The sequence below is a fragment of the Mandrillus leucophaeus genome, unplaced genomic scaffold, assembly GCF_000951045.1.
Source record: "Mandrillus leucophaeus isolate KB7577 unplaced genomic scaffold, Mleu.le_1.0 Scaffold259, whole genome shotgun sequence".
NCBI classification, from domain to species: Eukaryota; Metazoa; Chordata; class Mammalia; order Primates; family Cercopithecidae; genus Mandrillus; species Mandrillus leucophaeus.
This window is the reverse complement of record NW_012102687.1, coordinates 3,425,173-3,450,962: the sequence shown is the minus strand read 5'-3', so window position 1 is coordinate 3,450,962 and position 25,790 is coordinate 3,425,173. Positions and strand designations below refer to the sequence as shown.

At 36.9% G+C, this 25,790-nt stretch overlaps 1 protein-coding gene across 2 annotated transcripts; it reads right to left on the bottom strand.

Annotated features, from left to right (window-relative positions):
- On the bottom strand, positions 1-25,790 carry TMA16 (translation machinery associated 16 homolog (S. cerevisiae)). 2 transcript variants are annotated; one of them, XM_011983987.1, is made up of 7 exons: positions 25,450-25,790; positions 13,450-13,562; positions 7,730-7,767; positions 6,436-6,520; positions 5,129-5,277; positions 3,092-3,134; positions 1-1,220 (listed from the first exon to the last, which is right to left on the bottom strand). In XM_011983987.1, exons 1-7 carry the CDS (start codon positions 25,450-25,452, stop codon positions 1,040-1,042), a joined length of 612 nt encoding a protein of 203 aa, XP_011839377.1. In that variant the 5' UTR covers positions 25,453-25,790; the 3' UTR covers positions 1-1,039. The 2 variants fall into 2 exon arrangements, with proteins under 2 accessions (XP_011839377.1, XP_011839376.1); XM_011983986.1 differs by lacking the exon at positions 25,450-25,790 and adding an exon at positions 17,737-17,769.

Sequence of the window (25,790 nt, the reverse complement as noted above, 5' to 3'; positions counted from 1 at the left end):
TGAAATTGCAGAAATAAATTTTATTTTTAATTTTCAGAAGTAAAAAAAGTAGTTATAATACTTTAACTGTTAACAAGGCTTAGTTGATATCTGGTTAACCTAATACAGCATTAATGTTTTTATTCTTCTCTTGAAAATACTCAAATACACCTGCATTGTGCTCTTTTAAAAACATACCAAGGATACTTGCATTTAACAAGTTTTTTGAGGAAGCAAATTGTACAACATTCATGTTTTTCATGACACTGAAAATACTGAATTATATGTCAACTTATCTCTAAGAAAAAGTAGCATAATTAAAATCACTGGTTCTCTAATCTTTAATTCTCTCTCCACAAATAAAACCTATCACTTTTCACAATAAAAAAGCAAAAAATAATATACAATTAAAAGGAGGTAAACTGAAACTCTTTATCCCCTTTGTCAAAAGATAAATTAATTGTGGGAGATCAACACAACAATCATCACTGATTTTTTTTTCTTTTACCATTTAACTCTGGTTCAAAAGATAAATAATAATCTATAATCCGGCAGTGTATACAAACTTCTTATCACATTTTCCCTTATTTTGTAAAAAAGGAAAATAGGTTTAATGTTTAAAAGAAGCATTAGTGTGATATTATTACTGAAAGGCAATTTTGCTATTATCACAACTCAAAAAGTACCCACAGGAATCTTTTAGGAAACAGGTTACTGTCCATTTCACAAAACATAAAAGTAGGTGGTCATAAATACACAAGAAAAACAAAACATTTTTTGTCCTTAGTTATATTGCTCCCTCCCGGCCCGAAATTCAGATGAAAAAGATTAAACAACTTCTGCAGATCACATCTATCTATTTTAACAACTTAATGTAAATGAAAAGCAGTCTTCATTTTAAAATAAATATCGTAACACCATTTTTGAAACTGCAAATGAAACTCTCATTATATAAGAGAATGTCAGTATCAAAATCTTGTATCTTGACAATTAGGTACCATAATCAATGAATATAATTTGAAGCTCTCAAATTATTTATTTTCAATTCAAGTGAAGACAATTAGGCTACTGCAGTCATTTCCTCATCTGAATCACTTGATTCATCGTTTAGTTCCAATTCCCCTAAATCTTGGTCTACAGTTATAATAGTTTTCCTCTTGCACTTCTTGGGAATTGCATCATTAGCGCCAATTTTTCTCATTTTAATGTTCGGTAATTTCTTCAGATCAAAGTCCCATTCCCTAGACAAAAAGTGAAAAAAAAAAAAGGGGGGGGGTACAGAGTGTTGGTAAGAGTTAATGTGGAAAAACAGGAGATAATAAATTTTTGAAACTCTGAGGATCCTACATATTCAAAACTTCAAAAGCATTAAAGGAAAATATTAGGCGCAAATTACCAGAAAGCTCTTCTATTCTTTCATCCTCTCTAACCTGAGTATCTCCTTCTCTCAGGCTACCCAGATCAAGAATTGCAATCAAAAGTAGGAACTGTATCATACCTGACAAATCTCCAAAATACAGTCAGAAGAGGTTTTCCTTTTCACACACAGAAGTACATCCCAGTTAAGTTTCAGTAATCAACTGTTATTCTTATAATGGAGAATTTTCAGTTTTTCAACCTCAGTATTTTATTAATTACTTTAGAAGTAATGTGAATATTGTTTTGGGAACTGAACTCTAACCAGAAGGCTATACTCATCTCTTTTCTTGTTTCTGTCTTTGGAGGAGGTAGAAGATATGTTGTTTTAGAAATAAAGAGCATATTTATATATTTAAGATTACACTCAAAATAAAATTAAGGTATAAAAAGAATCTTAAACTCCATATACTTAAATTGTAAATACATGCTATACATAGGCTCAAAAGTGAACTGCACCTTAAACATGATAGATGAATTCTATTAAAGCTAATTTAGTTTCAACGAATTCAAAAGTATAGACAATGACTGGATTTAAATTTACCTAATTTCAATTAACATTAAATATAAGACCCTTTGACATGGTCTAGTTAAGACCAAAATGATTAATAAAACAGAATCTATGTTTACAAACTAAAAAACTCCTTGTTGATTCATTTGCTTCTTATAGATTTCAGATATTAGAACTTTGTTGAATGCAAACAATTTGAGAATATTTTCTCCCATTCTATAGGTTGTTTATTCCCTTGACAGTTTCTCCTGCTATGCAGAAATTAGGTCCCATTTGTCAATCTTTGTTTTTATTGCGATTGCTTGAGGACTTAGCCATAAATTCTTTGTTCAGGGTGCTATCAAGAAGGGTATTTACTAGGTTTTCTTCTAGGATTTTTACAGATTATCCTAAGTGAACTAACACAGAAACACAAAACCAAATACTACATGTTCTCACTTATAAGTAGGAGCTAAATATTGGGTACACAAGATCATAAACAAGGGAACAATAGACACTGGGGAATACAAATGAAGGGAGCGAAAGGGGTAAGAGGTAAAAACACCATGTACTGGGTGCTATGCTCACTACTTGGGTAATGGATTCATTCTTACTCCAATCCTCAACATTATACAATATGCCTTTGTAACAAACCTGCACATGTACCTCTGAATTTAAAATCAAAGTTGAAAAAAGAAAAAAAAAAAAACCTACAAAACTGAAATCCTACTCAGTAGTTTCCCAGTTTACAAAAGAGTACAACTAGAAACCACTGGACAAAGCGGGTCTTGATGACTTAACCAGTTCCCTGGAGTCATTCCTATAACCATCTTCTCTGCAAAAGAGGCTGCTACAGAACAGCCTTGGGATGTGACTCTGAGCCATCACATCTGTTGCTGCTATTTCTTTTTCTAAGAAAATAAGAACTGGGGAGGAATAGTGAGATCACATACTTTGAGGTACTATAACAATGTATCTTAAACCATTTCGTAAAACAAAAAGCACACCAGGTCACTATCTGGTCGGTGCAGATCAACCGTTTGTAAGCCCAACTTCAGAAAATTCTTACTTGGTCTGATAAAAAAGAAAAGGTTAAAAGAAACTCCTGATTTTCTTTTAGTTTTACCGTCTAGACTCCTAGGAAGAAAGTTCAACTGTCAAGTACTTTACACACAGCTTCAAGGGAACAATACAAGACAGACTCACCTGAACGTTTTCAGATTACTTGCATTTAGGATGTCAGGAATCTCTGGAAAAGATAATTTATCTCCATGAGGCAATGTTTTCTAAATCACATAATTTTATATACAACAAATAATAATTTTTAGCAAGAATATCCAAAAGAAAACAAAATTTCAAAGTATTGCTGCAATTAACATGAAAAATTTGCAAAAGGGGTTAGTTGAAGATGACTTAAGAAAAATCCTATTAAATGATAAATTCTAGCATAAAATCCATGAAATAAAACAAAGCTATTAACAAAATAAACCCTGTCCTTTTTTAACAATAAAAGGTACCTGGCAAAGTATAACTATCAATTCACTAAAATAATATGACAGGTTGTATATTTTTTCTTGGTGAAAAGTACCATGTTTTCAAACATATAATCTACCTTCACAAGGTAGAATGCAAGAATTAATGTTTAAAAAATCACACTTTTCCAAATGTGAAAAAAATACTGTTTTAAATTAAAAAAAGAAATTTTGCTTAAAGAAGTTCAATAAAACTTAAACCCATTTTTTTTTTTTTTTTTTGAGACGGAGTCTCGCTCTGTCACCTAGGCTGGAGTGCAGTGGCGTGATCTCGGCTCACTGCAAGCTCCGCCTCCCAAGTTCACGCTATTCTCCTGCCTCAGCCTCCTGAGTAGCTGGGACTACAGGTGCCCGTCACCACGCCCAGCTAATTTTTTGTATTTTTAGTAGAGACGGAGTTTCACCGTGGTCTCGATCTCCTGACCTTGTGATCCGCCCGCCTCGGCCTCCCAAAGTGCTGGGATTACAGGTGTGAGCCATTAAACCCATTTTTAATAAAAACCAGGTATATGGTAGTTCCTTACCATATTTCAAAAGTTCATCATAACCCAATATGCATGATCACACTTAAATTGGTGAAATACAAGAGGCATGAACAACAAAAATTGGAAGGCTGCCGCAAATATCTGGCCAATTCAATACAATGTTAAATGAAATGCAGTATCAAGTAATAAAGAAGATAAAATAAGCATGTTTGCTACAACTGTATATTGACTTTTACAATAGTTTCAGAGAATAACAGTATGAGAGGCTAGGTGTTAAAAGGTATAAATAAGCACAAAAAAAGTTTTTAAAGGAACCTTAATGAATCAGAAATAGTTACATCACATGAGGAGGGGAGAGGGGATGGTTATATCTAGTCTTCTCAAAATCTTATCAAAACAGAATTTGGTGACAATTTCCCTACAGGGAAATTGACACCTGCAAACTCATCAGAGTCTGTTCACCAGACCCATCCCCTGATTCTGGGAAAAGCACTGCAGCATAGCAGATCTGAGTTTCAGTTCTAGCTGTATCACCAACAAATGGTTTACTTTGGATGTGCTCTGATAAATACTGCCAACTCATCTGGCTGCTACATGTTGAACAGACTTTAGCGGGGAAGAGTGGAGGCACGGAGAGCAACTGGGAGGCTATTACCATGGTGCAGGTGAGATGATAATGGCCTGAACCAAGGAAGTGGGAGGTGGTAGTAGTAGTCATCAAAGTCATCAGATTCTAAACACTTTGCTGAAGGGCTGGATGTGGACTATGAAAGTGTTTCTGATCTGAGTAACTGGGCAGGTGGTGATGCCACTGACAGGAATAAGAAACCTGCAAGTTTTAGGAGAAAAGCTGGCCTTTGTTTCATGACATGTCAAGTCTGAGATGCCCAAAAGATATGCAAGTAGAGAGCTTGAGAAATCCATATGTGATACTGCAAATCTGGAGTTCTGGAGACAAGTTAGGGTTGATAAGATAAATGTGAAAGTAATCAGTATTACTATCACAGTAAAAAGACATGATGTCACTGTCACAAACTTGGTAGTTTTGTTGGGAATGTAGAGGAAAAAAAAAAGAATCCAAATTTTTTCTAAACCCTCACAAAGAAAAAGACATCAAAGAAAGAAATCAAATGAAATAAACAAGAGCTAAAATAAACCTTTGAAATCAATCACAAATTGATACTGCTATGGCATGTAAAAGCAAACTAAAAAATCAGTGAGCACACCAAGGCCATATCCTTCATACTGCTGTCGCTCCCGCTCCATGGTCTGCTTGATGACGGTCTCCCGGGAACAGTGCCGCCTCCCCTGCCTGTCCCTGATACTGTTATGTAACTCAATCTGCTCCAGCTCACTGCTGAATCGATTCAAGTACCTGAAAAATAAGAAAATGATTTGTGTTACATACAAAGTTTATGTATTGGGCTTATATGACTTAACGGAAAACTAAGTAACCAGCCTTCGTGTGGCCTTTAAATGTTTATGTTTCTCTAAGTTCCTCAGGTCCTCAAACCTCTTTTACCCATTCCCTGGATAACACGACCATTTCTTTAACTTCAGTGACCAAATCGCAGCCTTCTATCAAACTGCAGACCCTCACATTCAACCACCATCTCCATCTGGATGTCCCCTAGTGGCTTCACCGTTAGCACATCAAAACTGAACTTGCCATCACCCTGTCCCCACCTACCCCCCACTAAACCCCCTTCATCTCCTGGGTTCCCTATCCAAGGAAATAGTTCTCCAGACAAGAAATGTGATTACTTCCTTGACTGCTCTCTATCCCTTTTATTACACATCCTAAGTTTTCACTAAACACTGACACTTCTACCTTCTTAATATCTTTGGAATCTTTTACTTCTCTTTATCATGCTATGAGCCAAGCCAAGGCCACCATCATTTCTTGCCTAGATTGTTACATCAACCTTTCAACGGTTTCCTGGCCAGAGTCATGAACCTCTCAGTCTGTTTTCTTCATTCTCAAAGTGCCCTTTCTAATGTTAAGTAGGATCATTTCAGCTGCTTGCTGTAAAAGCCTCCTATGGTTCCTAATGTCCTTGGATAAGGTCCCAACTTTTAGACTGACATCTGAGGTCTTTCATGAGCTAGTTATCACTTATTGTACCTGCCACACTTCCCTCCTTGAATTTATTTTAGTCATATTAAATGTCTGGCAGATCACTAAATATGTTCTTTATTCTCACTTCTGGGCATTTTACTCTTCTTTCTGGCTAGGGGTTCTTCAAACTACCTTGCCTCGATCTGCTAACCCCCACCTTTCAGTTGCCAGTTTAGATGACACTTCTTCAGGAAGCCCATCCTGATCCCAAGAAAGTGGCCTAACTACCACTCTGAGACCCAAATAGGTTACGAACCTCCTATAGTGACTAAGACAGGAAATGAATCCAAAGTCTTCCTGATTACAAAGCCCATTTGCTTTCCTGAAAATCCATAACAGAGCTCTGTGTCTTAAAGAAACAGGCTGGAGAACTGCCTTTTCTGACCCTTTGCTCATAATATGCCCAGTGTTTACCTTTCAATTAGTTGACAAGCATCTTTCTTTGAATATCTGTTCTTTTGGGGATCAAGATGGTTTTGAAACCATTGCAGTTTTTCACCTATAAACAATAAGTACCAAGACAGTTTACCCCACAAGTCATCATTTAAGCAAGTAAATATTCATTATCATTCTCAATATTAATGTGTTTAAAACAGAACCAAAATTTATGTCAATGTTAAACATAAAGCCTTGTTTGGGCTCAAAGCTAATTAAACCAATCTGTCACAAATTAAACTGTCAGATTTTAATTTAGAGAAGAGAGAGGAGTGAGATGGATGCTCTTCTGTATAGATTTGTTATCCAATATAGATGCAAAAAAGGAAAGTAATTATTTACTCAAGCCTGAACTTCTAAGTATTTAAAAGCAAAGGATAGCTTGTCATAAATAATGAGAACTCCATTAATGATGAGAATGATATTTCCTGAGTATTTAATAAGCTGTAGGCACTATGTAAACAGTTTTATAATCCCATGAGAATTAGTACTATTATTACCCCCATTTGTGGATGAGAGATGTTAAATGACCTGTCCAGGGCCCCAAAGCTAGCACCTACATTAAGCACACAAGAGCTACCAGGTATTGTGTAGAGTAATTGATATATATTACCAAAGAGCCAACAAAATTCATCCTTATGAGTAAACCTGACCATCAGGGTCACTTTCAGTGAGATTTCTCAAGATTACAGATCAAAAAAAATCACTTTGCCCAGTATACTGAGATCCCATTTAAAAATACTATTCTGTTACCTGATGAAGCACTGATGGGGGTTCAAATACCTTTCATTTTAATACAAAAAGCCTAATAGTCAGTATTTAAATCTCAGACTTGTGAGTAAAAAATGATTAGCAATAAATCTGACCAAAAAAACAGTGACATGACACTGAGATACAAACTGAAGATGTGTATGTCTACATCATTAAATGAACAGGAATTGTTGTTTCTACCTAGGCCATAATCCTTCATAATTCTAATGGTTAGGGAGGTAGAGTTAAACTTCAGATAGATGGACAGATGGATATGAATGTATGTGTAGACAGATAGGTAGGTAGATAAATATAAACTAACAGTTTCTGGAAAACTGAGCTAGAAATCATTAACACTGTTTATTCCAAAAGTTTAATGACTGATTTGCTTTGTTTAGATCAAGTCTGATCAAATTCACTCTGATAAAAACAGTATTTCACTAAAAGAGTAAAAACAAAAATAAGTATAGGGCAGAAATGCCCTATACTCTAGCCAGAGTTTCAAATAAGTAAACCCACTTACCAATAAGGTTGAGACGCAAGGCCTTTTCATTCTTCAATCTTTGAAGGAAAGGTATATAAATATGTGTTAGAAAATTTCCAAAGCAAGTTTTAAAACTCTGACAATAACAACAAAAAGAAAAACTGCCTAAAGAACTCTAATTAAAAGATCATTCTTTACAAATTTGAAAATAATTTTGTTAATAGAAACATTAAATACCATGCTTCTCTTTTGAATCACCAGAATAAAATTTTTATCAGAAATGTTTTTTAAGCACCTCAATGTCTAAAGGAAGCCTATAGAACAAGCTGGTTTTGAAAACACAACTGAAAGCTTTTCTGAATTATGAACGTTCAGATGGGTTCTGTAATATGCAGAATACTTGAGCACAAGAGTAATGTGAACCTTCTGGAAGACTGAGTGCTGCCACTAAGACTAAAAGGCCCTACTATCATCTTTTAAACTTCAATAAGAACAAAACAGAATGGTTACTTTCAATGTATTTGAAAAGAATTACAACAAACGAAAATTTCATTTATTCTCAGAAAGTGAGTGTATAGGTAATATATGCCTCCTATTACTGATATTCTAAAGACTTATTCATTCAGCAGACCTCTGGATACCAAGTCTTTGCCAGACTTTAGTTTCTGATAGCCCCAAGGGATACAGCCATGAACAAAAAATCCACTGTCCCTGTCCTAAAAAACCTTACAATCTAAGGGCAATAAAAACACAGAGAAGCATACAGAGCTATAAAAGCATATTTAAAAAGCACCTACCACATGTTTTAGGATTTGGGAAGGTTTTCCAGAGAAGTAAACTTTAAGCTGAGACCTGAACGTGCAGAGAAGTTTTTCAGGATTAAAAAATAAACAAATAAATAAAAATAAAAATAAATAAAAAGGATAGGGACTACAGGAATGGTAAAAGAAAAATGTTAGCCATGAGAGAAGGCTTAGTATAAAGCAGGAAGTACACATGGCTTTTATCCACAAAGAAGTAAGCAAACCAGATTTATCCTCCCATTTTACTCAACTAGAAAACTGGAGAAATAAAATGAAATCTTTTGTTCTTCTTCTTATTTTTAGAGACAGGGCCTCACTGTGTAGCTCGGGCAGTAGCACTATCATTGTTCACCGCAGCCTCAAACTCCTGGGCTCAAGCAATCATCCTGCCTCAGCCTCCCAAGTAGTTAGGACTATTGTTATACACCATCATGCTTGGCTAATTTCTTCTTTTTTTTACTTTTATTTTTGTAGAGACAGAGTCTCACTATGTCACCCAGGCTCGTCTCAAATTCCTGGCCTCAAGCAATCCTCCCACCTTGGCCTCTCAAATCACTAGGATTACAAGGATAAGCCACAATACCAGGCCAAAACCTTCTCTATATAAAATTTGTAAGTTACAGAATAGGAGAAAATATCCATAACACAAATAACAAAGGACTTGTATCTAGAATATATAAACAGTCCTTACTACTTAACAGATAACCCAGTACCAAAAAGGCAAAAGATTTGCACAGATTCTCCATCAAGAAAACACAAATGACCAAAAAGAACCTAAAATGATGCTCACCATCATTAGTCATCAAGAAATGAAAATTAAAACCACACTGAAATACCACTGCACATCTACTAGATTGCTTAAAATTAAAGAGAGAACAACAATAAAAACAAAACAAAAAAACCCTGCAATATAACATGTTAGAGAGGATATATAGCAAATAGAACTCATACTCCGGTGGTGAAAATGTAAAATGGTACTATCACTTTGAGAAAAGTAATTTCGTATATACTTAAAAATACACCATATGATCCAGCAATTCTTATAAACCCAATTTCTCATATACTTAAGCAAACATCTTAAGTATGTTAACCAAACGTCTTACAAACTGAATTTCTTATAAACTCAAACATCTACCCAACAACTATAGTTCTAGGAAGTAAAAGAAAAATGAAAACATATGTACAGACAAACACCTGTACATGAATGTTCTACAGGAATGAACTTTATTCCTAATAGCAGAGGTTGACAAATATTTTCTTCAACGGTCAAGTAGTCACATTTTAGGCTTTGGGGGCCATGTACCTGTCACAATTACTCAGCTCTGCCACCACAGCATGAACGCAGCTATAGAAAACACAAAAAGAACCAGCATTGATTTTTCCAACAAAACTTTTCATAGTAACAGGTGGCTAATGCCTTAGCTTGCAGACTCCTGATAATAGCCGAAATCTAAAATATATCCAAACGAACATAGACAGTGAATGGATGAACAAGTTGCATATCCAGTGAATGGATATAAATAAATTGCCTGGGGATGGAATAATATTCCCAATAAAAGGAAAGAACAACTAATACATACAATGACATGGATAAGTATCACAAACATTATGCTATGTGAAAGACACTGGCACAAAAGACCACATACAGTGTGATTCCATTTATACTAAACATTAGAAAGATAAATCTCACCTAGAGCAAATTAGTGGCTGTCTGAGGCTAGAGGTAGAGGGTGAGGACTGACTGGGAAGATGCACAAGGGAATTTTCTAGGAAGATGAAATTGTACTATATACTGATCAGGGTGGCTACGCCAATGTATACAATTGTCAAAACCCAAAAACTACACTTAAAATGTGTTTGCTTTATTATATATGAATTATACCTCAAAGTCGATTTTAAAAAACAAAGAACACTTCATAAAAAGTTAGAGAATGCTTCTGAGAGGAATTTGCTGCTTTTAAATAAGGCTGGAGGGAAGAATCTAGTTAGAAGTCAAGTTGCAATAATTCTGAATGGACTCAGTGGGAACCTGAACTTACAGTGGTATCAGTTGCAATGAAGAAAAGTAGAGATTTGAGATTTAAAATGATACTTGCATGTAAATATGAAAAAATTCTTAAGACAATGTGTAAACATGATTTTTCAAGAGACTCAGTAAGATTAATTCTCAAAGGTAGTTGTTTCTGAGATTCTTACCCATCATGCTTAGTTTCCTTTGTTAATCTTTCATTAGGAGTCATTTTCATTTGCTATCTAGAATTTTTTGCCAAAATGTTGCTATACTGAAAAATCATAAAACAAAAATCACATCATATCAAAGAGCCACTTGCTGCTTGTAAATTGTTTATTGTTCGGAATGTGCTAGTCTGCAAACCATCCTAGTTCCTGTCATACAGTCCTAAATCAGAGCTTTTCAAACGTTGAAGATAAGAATATGCTTGAACTTTTACTCTAGCATTGTTATCCACTCCTACAGTATCTTTTCTGAGGTCTGCCAACAGCCATGTGAGGAAGCTTGGAAGCAGAACTTCTCCCTAGCAGGCTCTGAGATGAATGCAGTCCCAGACAACAGCTTAGCTGCAGCCTTGTGAAAGACGCTGAGTCAGAAACATCCAGTTAAGTGGCAATGGGATTCCTACCTAATCCAGAAACTGTTGTTTGTTTTAAGCTGCAAAATTGTAGCAGAATTTCTTACGCAGCACAGTTACTAAAACAACATCTGGTAACTGCTATTCATTTCTAAGAAGCCACAGGTACCCAACTTCAAGTTGTCTTGTTGGTACCTTCTTCAATCACCTTGCTTAAAGTTGTCCCGACCATCTGGGTATCTTGTCACCAATCATCTTTTGAAATGGGACAGGGAATCAACAGCATTTCAACATGCCTTTTGTGACCACATTCCCACTCGTGGTTACTGATGCTGCTACTCAAAAAACTGACATTTATGGTGGCCTAAGCCTATGATTTCATAACATGAATAATGTTAAGTACTATTAAAATTGTGTATTTGGTTCTAGAGTCACTCACTATTAAGAGAGTGACTTTTTGAAAATAAATTTTAAAAAGGGAAAAAATCCGATCTGTTTAGAACACTGTCAACGCAGAAAAATTAACTGATGTTTTTCTACTTTGCATTACTAAAAGAAAAGTCTTGGCCAATAAACAGAATTTTCTTAGGACAATATATATATCAGATGAGCATGTTGTTCTGTTTTATTCTTCCACAATTTTTCTATAATGCTAATTCTGTAAATCAATACACAACATGCTGAATATACTTGACAACATACAAACATTCTAGGCTCACGGTCACAATGACAGTGAACCAAGTACTTAATCATATTCTAAAGCAGTTACTTGCTAAAATATTGCACATTATATCACTGGTACTGTATGTAAGGTAAGCAGTTCATAGACACAGAATTAAACAATCTTTAATAAAATGGTAAGCAAGTTACTTCCCCCCACTCCATTTTATTTTGATCCTTTCACTTTACATTAAGGACAAAAGTGTGGGTTTATTTTACCAGTCTTCCAACCTTCACCAGATCTTTTCACCAAACATATACAAAAGTCATGTCTCAGACTCAGACCATTTACAGCAGGTAATAGTACCTACTTGACTTTAAGAGAGAAAAAAAAATCTCCTTTTTAAAAAAAATGGTATTTAAGGGAAAATAAATAATAGTATAGGTCAGTGATTCTCACAGTGTGGTCCCTAAACCAGCAGCAACAGCACCAGCATTACCTGGAGACTTGTCGGAAATGGAAACTCTTAAGCCAGAAACTCAAACCTTCAGAATAGCAAGTTCTAGGGATTGGAACAAACAGTTTTAATAAGCTCTACAGATGTATTTCATGTACTTAAGTTTGCAAAATACTGATATATATGACTGCAGAAACTGTAAAATCACAGTACTACTAAATCATGTTAAAAAGATACAGTAAAAATCATAAAAGTGATGCACAAATAGCTGAAGTTTGAAAACTACTGTGCTAAAGCAAAACTGCTATCATCATAGTAAATATTTGTTAAACAACAACAACAAAAAAACTACCCCCCAGAAAATAAAGAAAATTTGACTCTGCTATCATAACACTTAATTCCTTCTAGTCAAATCACTGTGAAACAGCTAACCTTTACTATATAAGGCTTATCTTAAGCAAAGAATCAACATTTAAAAATATACTGGTTTCCATTATCTAGTATGCAAATGTATCTAACATTCATGAAAATGGCAAGGCTATTCTAAAATAGTCAAAATGATGATTTTTATTTGAACTTCACTTCATTTTAAGGAATCTCAGAAACAGCCTTCTTTCTCTTCCTTCTCAGTCTCACTTGTGGAATGCTCCTTCTTTTCCTAAGCTCTAAACGGTAGAACGCCACTGGACTCAGTAATTGGCTCACTTCTCTTCCCTATCAACAGTTACTCCTTAGGTGAACTGATCTTACCCAATCTCATGGCTTGAAATCCCACATGGATGCTGATCGCTACCACATTTGTGTCAATACCCCTAACCTGTTCTCTGAATACTAGACTAAACATATCTAACTATCCATTCCATACCTCCTCTTATATGTTTCATGGACACTTTAACCTATATGCCTTATATATAGACCTCACATTTTTCAACTCTGTTCAAACATAACTTCTTCAGAGAAGGCTTCCATGACTATCCCATGTAAAACAGAACTTCTCCCTCACTCTCCATCTCATAACTTTTTAAATTTTACATGGCACTCATCACCTACTGCTATGTAAATTACTTCTCTGTTTTAGGTAAGCTCTAAAAGAGTAGAGTCCTTGTTCAGTTTTACCCTCTGAATACAGAACACATTCAATAAATACTTATGAAAGGGAGACAATATTGCGAAAGGACACATGTTTGAAAGATAAATGTATAAAGGGGCTTTTTAACAATGAATAATACAAATGATGAAAAGATACTTACTTTTCCTTTTTTTCTTGTTTGTGGGCCTCTCTCGTAATTTGAGCTGCTTTTCTACTATATGGATGGATGACTTTTTTTTCCCGTCCTGCACTTTTTCCCTTTGGTGCTTTAGGCTAAAATGTATGAAAACACATGACACATATAGTCAGATATGTAAGTGCCTCCAGTCACAAAAATCTTCTTTACAAATAAATTTCAAAAACAGTAATATGACAGAAATACAGTAAGCCAAAAACATTACAAGAAAAATCAGGAGATAAGCCAGATTGATTAAGTAATTCTAATAATCTGTTGCCATGGTAATGACAGAAATGATATATTCAGAGGTGCTCTCCAATGACAGAAGAAAGGCACAGAAGGAGTCAATAAACTCAGCTCTTCAACAACATGTTCCGTCTTCAAAGAAGATACAGGGAATATAGATAGTGAGGAGACTCACAGCCAGAAATGTTACAGTTAAGAAAATTAAGGGGGTAGAAGGGACTTGGATTACTAGTAGAGATTTGATTGTAGATGTTTCACATGGAACAAAGCGGGCAATGAATCATGTAAAATCAAAGTTGGGCTCATTGCCTGTACAAATTAGGAATACAGAAAACAATAGAAGCCATCTCAGAATTAGTATATCCAAAAGGGAAATCATATCATTTTCCCGCTGAAGCTCTATGCCAGTTAATCAGATCACAATTCATTAGGTCCTCCAAACTAGACATCTCAGGTTTTTTTTATTCCTACATAATCCTGTATCTTACCCCACCTATAATGATTTGGGAATCAGATTTGACTCTCTGTAATAAAAAACCCCAAATAATGGCATAACCCAGATCAAGTTTGGTTATTGTTGAAAGTAGGAGCTGAAGGTTCTGTTCCACAAAGCCCTTAGGGATTCAGGATCCTTCCATTTTTTTTGTCTACTAGCCTCAGGCTATACCTACAGCCTAATACCAGGTCTACACTCAAGCCAGTATGAAGTAGGAAAAGAAAAATCTGAAAGTACATCTCCTTTTTTTAAGCACGTGACCTGGGAAGTCACAGATCCTTTTGCTCACATCCCACTGACCAAAATGTATTCACAGTGTTACATAAGGGAGAGTAGTAATATAATCCTTATTCTGTGAGAAAAAGAACCACTCATATAGAAAAACAGAAAGAATACATTAGGGGACAGCTGGCAGTCTCCAACATACCTAGTCCAGAAAAAGGCCAAGTGGCTCTACAATCTTCTTCAAAACTACTGCCAATTGCTTAATTCAGTCCTCAGAATCTTTCATAATCAGGATGGTCTTTAGATTCTCCCCACTAGTCCTTTTTTCAGCAAAGCTACAGAGTCTGTCTTCATAAAACACTAACATAGTAAAGTCCCTCTCCCCTGCTTAAAGTGCTCCACTAGCTCACAGTTAGGTCCCAAGTCTTTAGCACAGAAACAATCTAGCCCCAACCTGCTTCTCCACCACTATTTCCCATGCTCCTCTATAAAAGATTCTTCATCCCATTCTTACTGAACTTCGCACCATTCTGGAACATACCAAGCTGTTTCATAACTTCTTGAGACTGAGTTTGTTATTACATCTGCCTGCAAAATACTTTACTTGCCCTTTGATAAGATGCAGCTCAAAATTACTTCCTTTGTATAACTTTCTAGGCAGAACTATTTAAAATAACCGCAAATTCCTCATTCACAAATGTATTCATTCTTTCAACATTCATTGAGTGCTCTGCTCACTTTCTGATAAAAGAAGATATATCCACATCTGAATCTTAGGGTTATCACTGGAAGTTGGTTACAGGTATAGGAAAATAAGTAGAACCATCATGTAACAGAGTATATGTACTCTTATGTATCTCTCTGCTCACATGGCAGGTGCAGAGGAGAAAGGGAGGTGTAATGAGAAATTTTTGAGATTAAAGAACCTAGCAAACATGAACCAAGTAAAACCTTTCAGGACATTTGGCAGGCTGCCTCTAAGATGGACCCAATAAACCCCACCTCCTGATTCTCATGCCTCCATTACGGAATCCCCTCCCTTTGAATGTGGGCTGGACCTACTGACTCACTTTTAATGAAAAGAATTTAGCAAAAGCAATGAAATGTCAATTCTGAGATTAGATTATCAAGTAACTCTGGCTTCCATCTTTTTCCCTCTCATGGAAACCAGCTGTCATGTAGTGACCCGCCATATGGAAGGGCCACATGACAAATAACTGAGGGAGGCCTCCAGACAACAGCTAGTGAAGAAGTGAGGCCTGCAGTTCAACAGTCCATGAGGAGCTGAATCCTACCAAGAACCATCTTACCAATCCTACCAAGAGCAAGCTTAGAGGTAGATCCTCAGCCAAGCGTGGTGGCTCATGCCTGTAATCCCAGCACTTTGGGAGGCCGAACCAGGTGGGATCACCTGTTAAAGACCAGCCTGGCCAACATAGCAAAACCCCATCTCTACTAAAAATATAAAACTTAGCTGAGTGTGGTGACATGTGCCTGTAATCCCATCTATTCGAGAGGCTGAGGTGGGAGGATAGCTTGAACTCAGGAGGTGGAGACTGCAGTGAGTGTAGATGGCACCCCTGCACTCTAGTCTGGGCAAAAGGGCAACAGGGTCAGACCCTGCCTCAAAACAAAACAAAAACAACAAAAAGAAGTAGACTCTCCCCAGCTGTGCCTTGAAACCACACTCCCAACTGATACTTTCACTGCAACCTTGTGAGAAACCTTGAGGGAGAGGAGCCCAGTAAGCCATGCCTGATTCCTGACTCAAAGAAACAGTGAGATCATAAATATTGGTTTAAGCCATTAAATTTTAGGGTAACTTTTTACAAAGGAATAAATAACTAATGCACAACCAAAAATCGAAAGCAAAGATGCATCCTGTAAAAGAGATCTGATCCCACATATCATTTTTTAAAAATATGAAAAAAATTCACGAAAATCCCGAGGAAGAAAATAGAAACTCTCTGAAGCTGCTAAAACTGAAAATACATAGCCATGAAGTTCCAGCAATATGTTCAAAACTGCAAAAAATTTCCTTTAAAAACTCAAAAACTTCCTTTAGGGAAAAAAAAGTTTGATATCCCTTGAATAGAAAAATGCCCTCATAGCTTTAGATGATCTTGACTAAAGAACCTTCAAGACTTAGTACAAAGAAGGTATACGATCGGGCACGGTGGCTCACACCTGTAATCCCAGCACTTTGAGAGGCCGAGGCGGGTGGATCACGAGGTCAGGACATCGAGACCATCCTGGCTGACATGGTGAAACCCCATCTCTACTAAAAATATAAAAAATTAGCCGGGCGAGGTGGTGGACGCCTGTAGTCCCAGCTACTCCGGAGGCTGAGGCAGGAGAATGGCGTGAACCCGGGAGGCGGAGCTTGCAGTGAGCAGAGATCGTGCTACTGCACTCCAGCCCGGACGGGGGCGACACAGGGAGACTCCGTCTCAGGAAAAAAAAAAAAAAGAAGGTATAAAGAAATGAACTTATTTTTGACTCAACTGTAAGTTATGATTCCTTATAATAATGTATTCTGGAAAAGGTTCCCTCAAGGCAGGATATGAATATATAATGAGACACAAATATATACAATAAAATTTACTATATTTCAAAACACTTTCATATTTTTCAATACATTAAAATTTGGAAAAAAATGTTTCAACAGGGAAAAACTAAAGTAAAACTCTATCATAAAATAATTAACAGACTGTTTTGAATACCTACGCCTATAAAAAGGCTCTGGCACCACAGAAATAGTCCAGTCGGAAAACCTGCATTATAAGTATCTCTTCCCTATAATCTTTAGTGACTGCTTAAAAAATTTTAGTCTGAAAGTCTGTTCTTTGGATTCATAACTAGAAGTAACAAAAAAACACATAAATAGTTTATTCAAAACAATATAGCAGAGTCATTTTAGGGGCAATATGCTTTAAATATTCCTGTTAAAATAATAAGTAGCAAAAAAAGAACTTTGCCTAAAAGACCATCAAGTTGAGCCATAGTCTAGGCTCAACCAGAGACAGAAATGCCATTTAGACTACTCAGTGAAAGGAGAGACATAAAAGAGTGATCATTTCACAAAACACACTTGAGGGACACAAAGTGTACATAGATCCTTTTTTTTTTTAAAGTGTAAGACCAAACCCATGCCTACAACTGAGAAAGCTTATAGTGCAATACTGTAAACACCATATACCCTTAAACATACAAATACAGGCATGCCTCACTTAACAGGGATACTTTCTGGGAAATGAGTCAGTAGGTGATTTTCTTTTTATGCAAATAGAAAGTGTACTTACACAAACCGAGATGGTGTAGCCTACTACACACATAGGCTCTATGGCACAGCTTATTGCTCCCAGGCTATAAACCTGTCCGGAATGTTACTGTACTGAGACTGTAGGCGAGTATAACACAAAGGTTAGTATTTGTGTATCTAAACATGTCTAAACAGAAAAGGTAAAGTGAAAATACGGTATTATAATCTTATGGGACCACCATCATATATGTGGCCCACTGATGACCAAAATGTCATTATGCCATGAATGACTGTAAATTACAGTAAATGATGTACCAATTTTACACCAGTGACATGATGGAAATGGGATGGACTAAGCAAATCTACACATTTTGTTTGCAGTGAATCTTCACTGCAAAGATAGTAGTGAAATGCACTAGTGAGCATTTTCCTTCTTTAACAGATAGATATGATGCAATGACAGGTGTCAATGACAAATAATTAGTGCTTCCAAGAAGACTTTAATGGTTCCATATATAAGTCTTTCTAAACCCCACCCAATCTTCAAAGACCACTTAAAGGTCAAGTTCAACTGTTCCTTGAAGGGATCCAAAAATAATTTCATATCTCAGTAGCCCTTCCCTCTTGGTAGCATTTACCATTCAGCACCTAATAATGTACTGCACTGCCCAGCATTAACTGTACATTTGTGTGTTATTTCCTTAATAGCAGCTCATTTGAGACTGCAAATATGTCCTGAGGTTGCAAACCACAGTTTGAGAGTAAAAGAAAGTGGGCTGCTGCCCTCAGTGAGCATTTACTGGGCATCCACTTTGTACTGTACAATGGGCTACTATGAACTAAAAATATGAAGTATGTTCTTTAAAATAGTGTGAGGTATAAAATATAAAAGTAATTTATAAAATTACTCATGATAGTGCTTTCCTTAACATTAAAAGAATATGTTAATAATTATCTAATGCAGACTTCAATTTTATCTTCATTTAGATTCTAACATCTAGCTCAACTTATGTTATTCCAAACTTACCTACTAACATCTAGTCAGAATAAACTTCTTCTCCCACATTCTCTACTGCCACTCTTTACACCTCAACCTCACAATAGTATTTGTTATGTATATATTTTTTTAATTACTGAGCACACACTAAATATACCATGTACTAGGAAAAGTACTGAGGCTTCCAGATCAAAAACTGACATGAATTTGCCTTCATGGGGTTTACAATGTAGTTTTCTCAGGAATAGCTAACTTAGTAAGTGCTGGCTAGAAAATGGATCGAAAGCACAGGGTCCTGACTCACTCTGGGAAGTCAGGAAAGGCCTCCCTGAGAAAGTAACTTAGGATTTAAAAATCAAGAAATTTACTAAACGTTTCTCAATTTCCCGGCTACAAAATAAATCTACCAACTAATTAATATGGAAGTTAATGTTTAAATCAGAAAATCAAATCAAAATATCTTCCTTGTTCCCAGAACAACAGAGAGAATATGAAATAATACTGTTCAGTACAGATTTTGATCCAACATCAACAAATACTTGCATCACTGTATATCTCTGGATACAGATAATCAAACACTTTTCGCAACAAAACAATGAACATCTAAAATCAACAAGTTGAAAAATGATTGCCTTGCATACTGGTATTTTTTAATGGCAAAATGGTGAGAACTAGCAAACCTAAATAACAAATGAAAAAAGAAGTATTAAAATAAGCTATAGAGACACATAAACAGACTGGTTTTAATCATCTTTAACTTCACTAAGAATGGCCCAACCAAAGTTTGAAAGAAGAGTTTAAAGAGACGATGTCACACATTATAATTGTTTTACTCCTGTAAAAGCAGACAATAAACGTAGTAAGAAAGAAGAAGTAGTGTGGTTTAAACTCGTCTCACATGCAACCCCATTTAGGTCTACCTGGAATAATAACATAGGAAATTAATATGCCACTAAGTGAGACTTCTATCAAAGATGAGAATATCATATTTGGGATCATAATGAAACAAAGATGTAACTGTCAAGGAAGGACAAGTTCTTTCCAGAGATAAAGGTAAGTGTAGTCTCCCAAGGATATTCAGATGGGAGGCAATAAAGAAATAAAGGTGATTGGCCTGATCCATTTTAGTGATACAATTCTACAATAAAAATAAAAATGTTTACCTCATTTAAAATTTCCTTCTGACTGAAGAAAACTTTGAAACAAAAGCACTTTGAAAAACTTTTGCTAGGTCACACAGAAAATAGATCAGTTTTTCCAACTTAAATGCAATAGTACTTGCCTTCTATCTTTTCTATAACAAGGTACAGGCATACAGCCACTGGAATTCTAGCACATACTCATGTTTATCCTTCTCATTTCTGGGTCTTTTGTAAGAAGTGAAAAACAAGATCATAGCTCAAATCGGTTTGACAGGTTTACTGTATTTCTACCTAAATTAATTGCTCCTGGGAGAAACAGGCTCTCTTGTTGGCCTGGCCCTGAACAGGAACAGGCGGGTAGACTACCTACACACTGAGATGAACACAAACTCTGTGCCAGTCCCTGTCAGAGGCACTCTTTTCACTGACAAAGTTACACAGCAAGAAAGAAGGCACTGTCTTGTTTGAGTCAATTCACCAACCACCATGACCACCCCAACAGACCTACAGCTTTCAAAAACCCTTATCAAGTAATAAATAATGGGGCCGGGCACGGTGGCTCAAGCCTGTAATCCCAGTACTTTGGGAAGCTGAGGCAGGCAGATTGCTTGAGGTCAAGAGTTCAAGACCAGCCTGGCCAACATGGTGAAATCCCATCTCTACTAAAAATACAAAAATTAGCCAGGCATGGTGCACGCCTGTAATCCCAGTTATTTGGGAGGCTGAGGCTGGAGAATCTCTTGAACGTTGCAGGCAGAGGTTTCAGTGAGTTGAGACAGCACCACCATACTCCAGCCTAGGCAACAGAGCAAGACTCCCACTCAAAAAAAAAAAAAAAAAACAGGGAGAAAGAATGGATAAATAAACTATATACATTTCTTAAGTATTTAAATTAGGATGTTTCATTCATAAGCCTTCAGAAGTCAGTTTTGTGATCTCCAAATGTACTTTTGGATTAGATTTAGTAGTGATTTAGAAAATAGTGACTTCTTAGCAAGCCTAGGTTCCAACTGCTGAACATAAAGCAGATGACACACACACAAAAAAAGAAAATTTCTTAAAGTGTATATTATGTAACAAAGTAAGACAAAAACTAACATTTGGTAATAATTTATCCTTTAGGTCACAAACGCTTAACTGAGCTCCTTATTTATTTGTAACATTTGCTGTGTGTTCAAGTTTTAGATTAGCATTAACTATTTCAAGCACTCAAAAAATGTAAATAAATTCAGTTGGCCCTCCAGGTTTCACATCTGGGTATTCAACTAAGGACAGAAATGTTCAGAAAAATAAATAAAAAATAACAATATAACAATAAAAATAATACAAATTTAAAAAACAATATAATCACTATACAGCATTTACACTGTAATAGGTATGGTTAAGTGTGACTTAAAGTATACTACATGCAAAAAGTACACCATTTTATACAAGGGACCTGAGCATCTATGGATTTGGGTATTCGAGTGTGTCCTGAATTAATATCCCTCGATACCAAGGGACAACTGTAAAAAGCATAGTAATCTTTAAAAAATTTGGTATATCACTCTTTACAAGAAGAGTAAAAACAAGTGTTATTTAAAAGCTGGAAAAACTTTAAAAATGAAAACTTCAATGAAATAGAATTACTAGTGTGTAATACTAACAAAGATAAAAAATAATTCACATTGCATGAGTGGAGGTGTGAGTGTATTTGTAATCTCATAGTTCAAGGGGGTGCAAGCCAGCACAGTCTTCTGGAAGGCAATTTCATAGTACCCATCAGGGCTAAACACAGTGGCTCATAGCCATTATCTCAACACCTTTGGGAGGCAAAGATGGGTGGCTCATTTGAAGCCAGAAGTTTGAGACCAGCCTGGACAACATAGTGAGACCCCGTCTCTACAAAAAAATCTAGAAAATTAGCCAGGTGAGGCAGTGTACCGCTGTAATCTTGGCCACTGGGGAGACTGAGGTGTGAGCCCAAGAGTTTGAGGCTGCAGTGAGCTAGCTATGAATATGCCACTACATGCCAGGCTAGGTGACAGAGCGAGACTCCATCTCTAAAAACAGTTTTTTAATAACATAAAATAAAAATAAAGAGAGTACCCATCAAGATAAAAATAGAATTTCTTGGTCAATTTCTTGGTCAACTTTGACCAAGAAATTCTATTTCTATTAATTTATTCTATTAATTTATTCTATAGACATACTTACACATGTACCAAAGGGAGGACAAATAATCAATGCAGCAGTACTGCAATGTCTGTGGCAGCAAAATAGCATACACAATTTAAAGGTCCATCACAGATCGGGTTAAATAAGTTACAGAAGCAAACAATGGAATGTTCACTATTTAAAAAGCAAGAAGTAGATCTATATGTACTTACATAGATCTGTAAGATCAGGTAAGACAAAAAAGCAAGGGACTAAGGTGTCTAGTATACCATTTATGTAAAAAGAGAGGTTAGGGAACATACATATATGCTGGTACATACATATAAAATATCTGAATCAATAGCTAAGAAACTGTTAATAGTGGCTGTTTCTCAACAGAACCAGGGCATTAGGCAAGAGAGCTGGAGAAAGCCTTTTTGTGGCAGATGAAATAATGCTCTGCCCTCCCCCAACCAAAAGATATCCATGCCCTGATTTCCCCAGAACCTGGGAATATATTACCGTATATGACAAAAAAGACTTGCAGATCTGATTAAGATCTTGAGATGGGGAAAATTATCCAGGTGGGCCCAATATAATCCTAAAGGTCCATGTAAGAGGAAGGCAGGAGTATCACTGTCAGAGAAAATGTAACCTCCTCTAGAGGAAAATTTAAAGATGCTATGCTGCTGGATTTGAGGAGGGAAGGAGCCAAAGAATGTAGATGACCTCAAGAAATGGAAAAAATTCATTAGAGCCCCTTAAAGAAAGACAGCCCTGAAAAACACCTTAATTTCATCTCAGTGAAGACTCATCTTTGGACTTCTGACCTCCAGAGGTTTCAGGAAATGAATGTGTTGCTTTAAGCCACTAAATACATATCACTTTACTATAGCAGTTAATATGAAATAATAAAATTTTAATGAGCAACCATTTCTTAGTGTTTTAAACCATGTACAAGCAATATTGTCTCAACAAGTTTGGTATACTAGGTAGATTTCCATTAATGTTTTTCTTTAGTTTTACTAACTTTCAGGAGCAAGTTTTCACTAACAGATAATCTCTATGAGATTTATTAAGCTGATTTATTGTTGTAGCTCATATTTATAGATGAAGGCTCCAAAACACACAATCTCTACCATTAAGGTAGTCAGTAACAGTTAATGCCCCACAGTAATGTGCATGGATAAATGCCGGGAGGATGATGGCACACTTTTCAACGGTATATAGTCTAGCTAGGGAGGAAAAGCAGCACACACAAGCTGTATGACAGGTTTATACAAAAAGGAGTATACCCATCAGGACCTAGTTAAGTATAGTATGAGCCATACTTAAAAATACTAAAATCCTGGCTGGGCGCAGTGGCCCACACCTGTAATCCCAGCACTTTGGGAGGCCAACGCGGGCAGATCATTTGAGGTCAGGAGATCGAGGCCAGCCTGGCCAATGTGGTGAAACCCTGTCTCTACTAAACATACAAAAATTAGCTGGGTGTGGTGGCTGGCGCCTGTAACCCTAGCTACTCGGGAGGCTGAGGCAGGAGAATCACTTGAATCCAGGAGGCGCAAGTTGCAATGAGGCAGAAGTTGCAATGAGCAGAGATTGTGCCACTGCAATCCAGCCTGGGCAACAAGAATGAAACTCCATCTCAAAAATAATAATAATAATAAACACTAAAAACCTTTTTAATGCAGCATAAAGAAGTGTTGAGTGGGATGGATTAATTTGAAAAGATTCTTTTAAGTATAATAAAGTAAAATTTGATATAAAAAAGATATGAACTTGCTGAGCTCCAGCAAAGATTTACAATAAGAGAACATTAATGAGCAAAGTAACAAGGGTGGAAAACTATAAGCTGTACTGTTACTATATATTTACATAACTAAAGTTAACAACAATAACATTTACTAAGTGCCAGGCACTAGACTAAGCACTTTACATTTAATTTCCACAACAATTCTGTGAGGTAGGTACTACTGTTATCCTAATTAGACAGACGGGAGGTTAAGTAATTTTGCCAAGATGGCAACTCAGGGAAAACCAGGTGCCCATCTCTGTCCTCTGGGACCACATTCTGAGCTGTACTGAAAGAGGATGCAGCAGAACCACTAATGAGGTTGTATCAAAAAAAAATGACACAGCCAGAAATGAGCCAATGAAAACAGGTTTATATGCCACTCTTTTGACTTCTATGCCAAAGCAACATACTTCTACTATACAGCCTGATAAAAAGGTGAAGCTCTGATAGTCAAGGACAACTACAAATACCAATCAACCTCCCCAGCCCCTCAAACACAATGAGATGTAATTGCTTTCACATTCCACTCTGAAAAGGGGAAAAAAACTAACACTATAAAGAGTTGGAAATTCCACAAGCAAAGTGACAAGCAAACACTGAATTTACACAAATGTGTACAATCTAAATAAAATACAAAATATGCCTCAGTGGTGCATCAAAATAAATAGATAAAGCACAAAAAACTCGCGAAACAAACAACGAAAGACCTAAACTGTAAGACAAAAATGACTGGCATACAATGAAAAGAGAAAAAATGAAAAGAAAGAGGTCACATTGTGGGCACAGTATCATAACCTTTGACCAGATTATAAACGTTTTAAATTTTGCTTTTATTACAAATTAATTTAAAAATATTTATAAAGCCTGTTTCTATGCAAGAATTATTCTCAACAACACAACGATTAAGTAAAATACAGGCAAGAAGAAACAACATACTGTTTCAGAATACAAATATAAAGAAAAGCAGTGAAATTATAATTACAAAACTTAGATAATGTTTGCTTCTTAAGGTTCTGAAAGTTACAGGTTCAAAGAAGGTAACACAGGGCTTTCAAAGGCTATGTTTTATTTCTCAAAACTACATAATGGGTAAACGAGACTTCCTGAAACTACTAATCTTCACACTTGAAATGTGTCTTAGAAACACTCTTTTGTATCTACTCAATTTTTAACAAAAACAACAAAACTGCTTCGGCGCCCTGGAGGGAATGCGGGCGTAAAGGCGGAATTAAGGGCAGGAATGGGTCACTAACGGGAGGTGAAAGGACGCCGAGGAAGAGGCGACTAAGCCCACACTGAGTCTACCTAAGCCAGGGGGACACAGGGGTGTGGGGCCAGTGACCTCCGGAGTTTCGCCAAACTCCCCGATGCGTTTCAGTGGAAAGGTGCCGGGTTTCCCCCGAGGAGGCAATGACTAGCGAGAAGTTAAGCACGAGGCAAAGAGGAGCAAGGCGACATCTGGGCACTTCAGCACTCGGACGCGGAACTCTAAGGTCCAGGCGTTGGGCCTGGGACTCGTCTCACAGAGGCGTCGCCCCTACCCCGCACACTCTCTCAAATAAACACTTTGAATCCTCCTCTCTCCTAGGTTCTCGAAACTGCACCCTCCCTCTGTGCCTGCGCAACAAGATCCTTCCCGGGAACCAACCGAGCGGTTCGGGGGAGCAGGAGGGGGCCCACCATGGTGACGTCCTCGTGGCCACGGAGCAGCTCCGTACTCTAGACCCAGGTAATCTCACCGACCGCAGGAGCAGCAGCTCACAAGAGCACCCGGGTCGAATCCCACGTGGGGCCTGAGAAGCCGGCGCAGATCCAACCGGAACAGGAGAGGCGAGTCCGTTTCTCTAAAGCGTCCCCGTCAACTGAGACCGCATCTTTTTCGCCCGTGTTGGGCTTTTAAGCCCTAGCCCAAAGGCCAGCGGCACCTGCGTGCTCGTCGGGAACGGCGGGAGGGAGCTTGCGGCGGTAGGCTGAACTCGGCCTGCCGCTGACTGCGAGCCTGGGGCTTGGAACCCGGGTGG

Coding starts and splice junctions, on each gene's coding strand:
- TMA16 (XM_011983986.1), bottom strand. CDS start 17,769: ATGTGTGTAGTAGGCTACACCATCTCGGTTTGT. Junction 7,768..13,449: donor AAACAAGAAAAAAAGGAAAA/GTAAGTATCTTT, acceptor TTTCCTTCAAAG/ATTGAAGAATGAAAAGGCCT. Junction 5,278..6,435: donor GCTTGTCAACTAATTGAAAG/GTAAACACTGGG, acceptor CTTATTTTTCAG/GTACTTGAATCGATTCAGCA.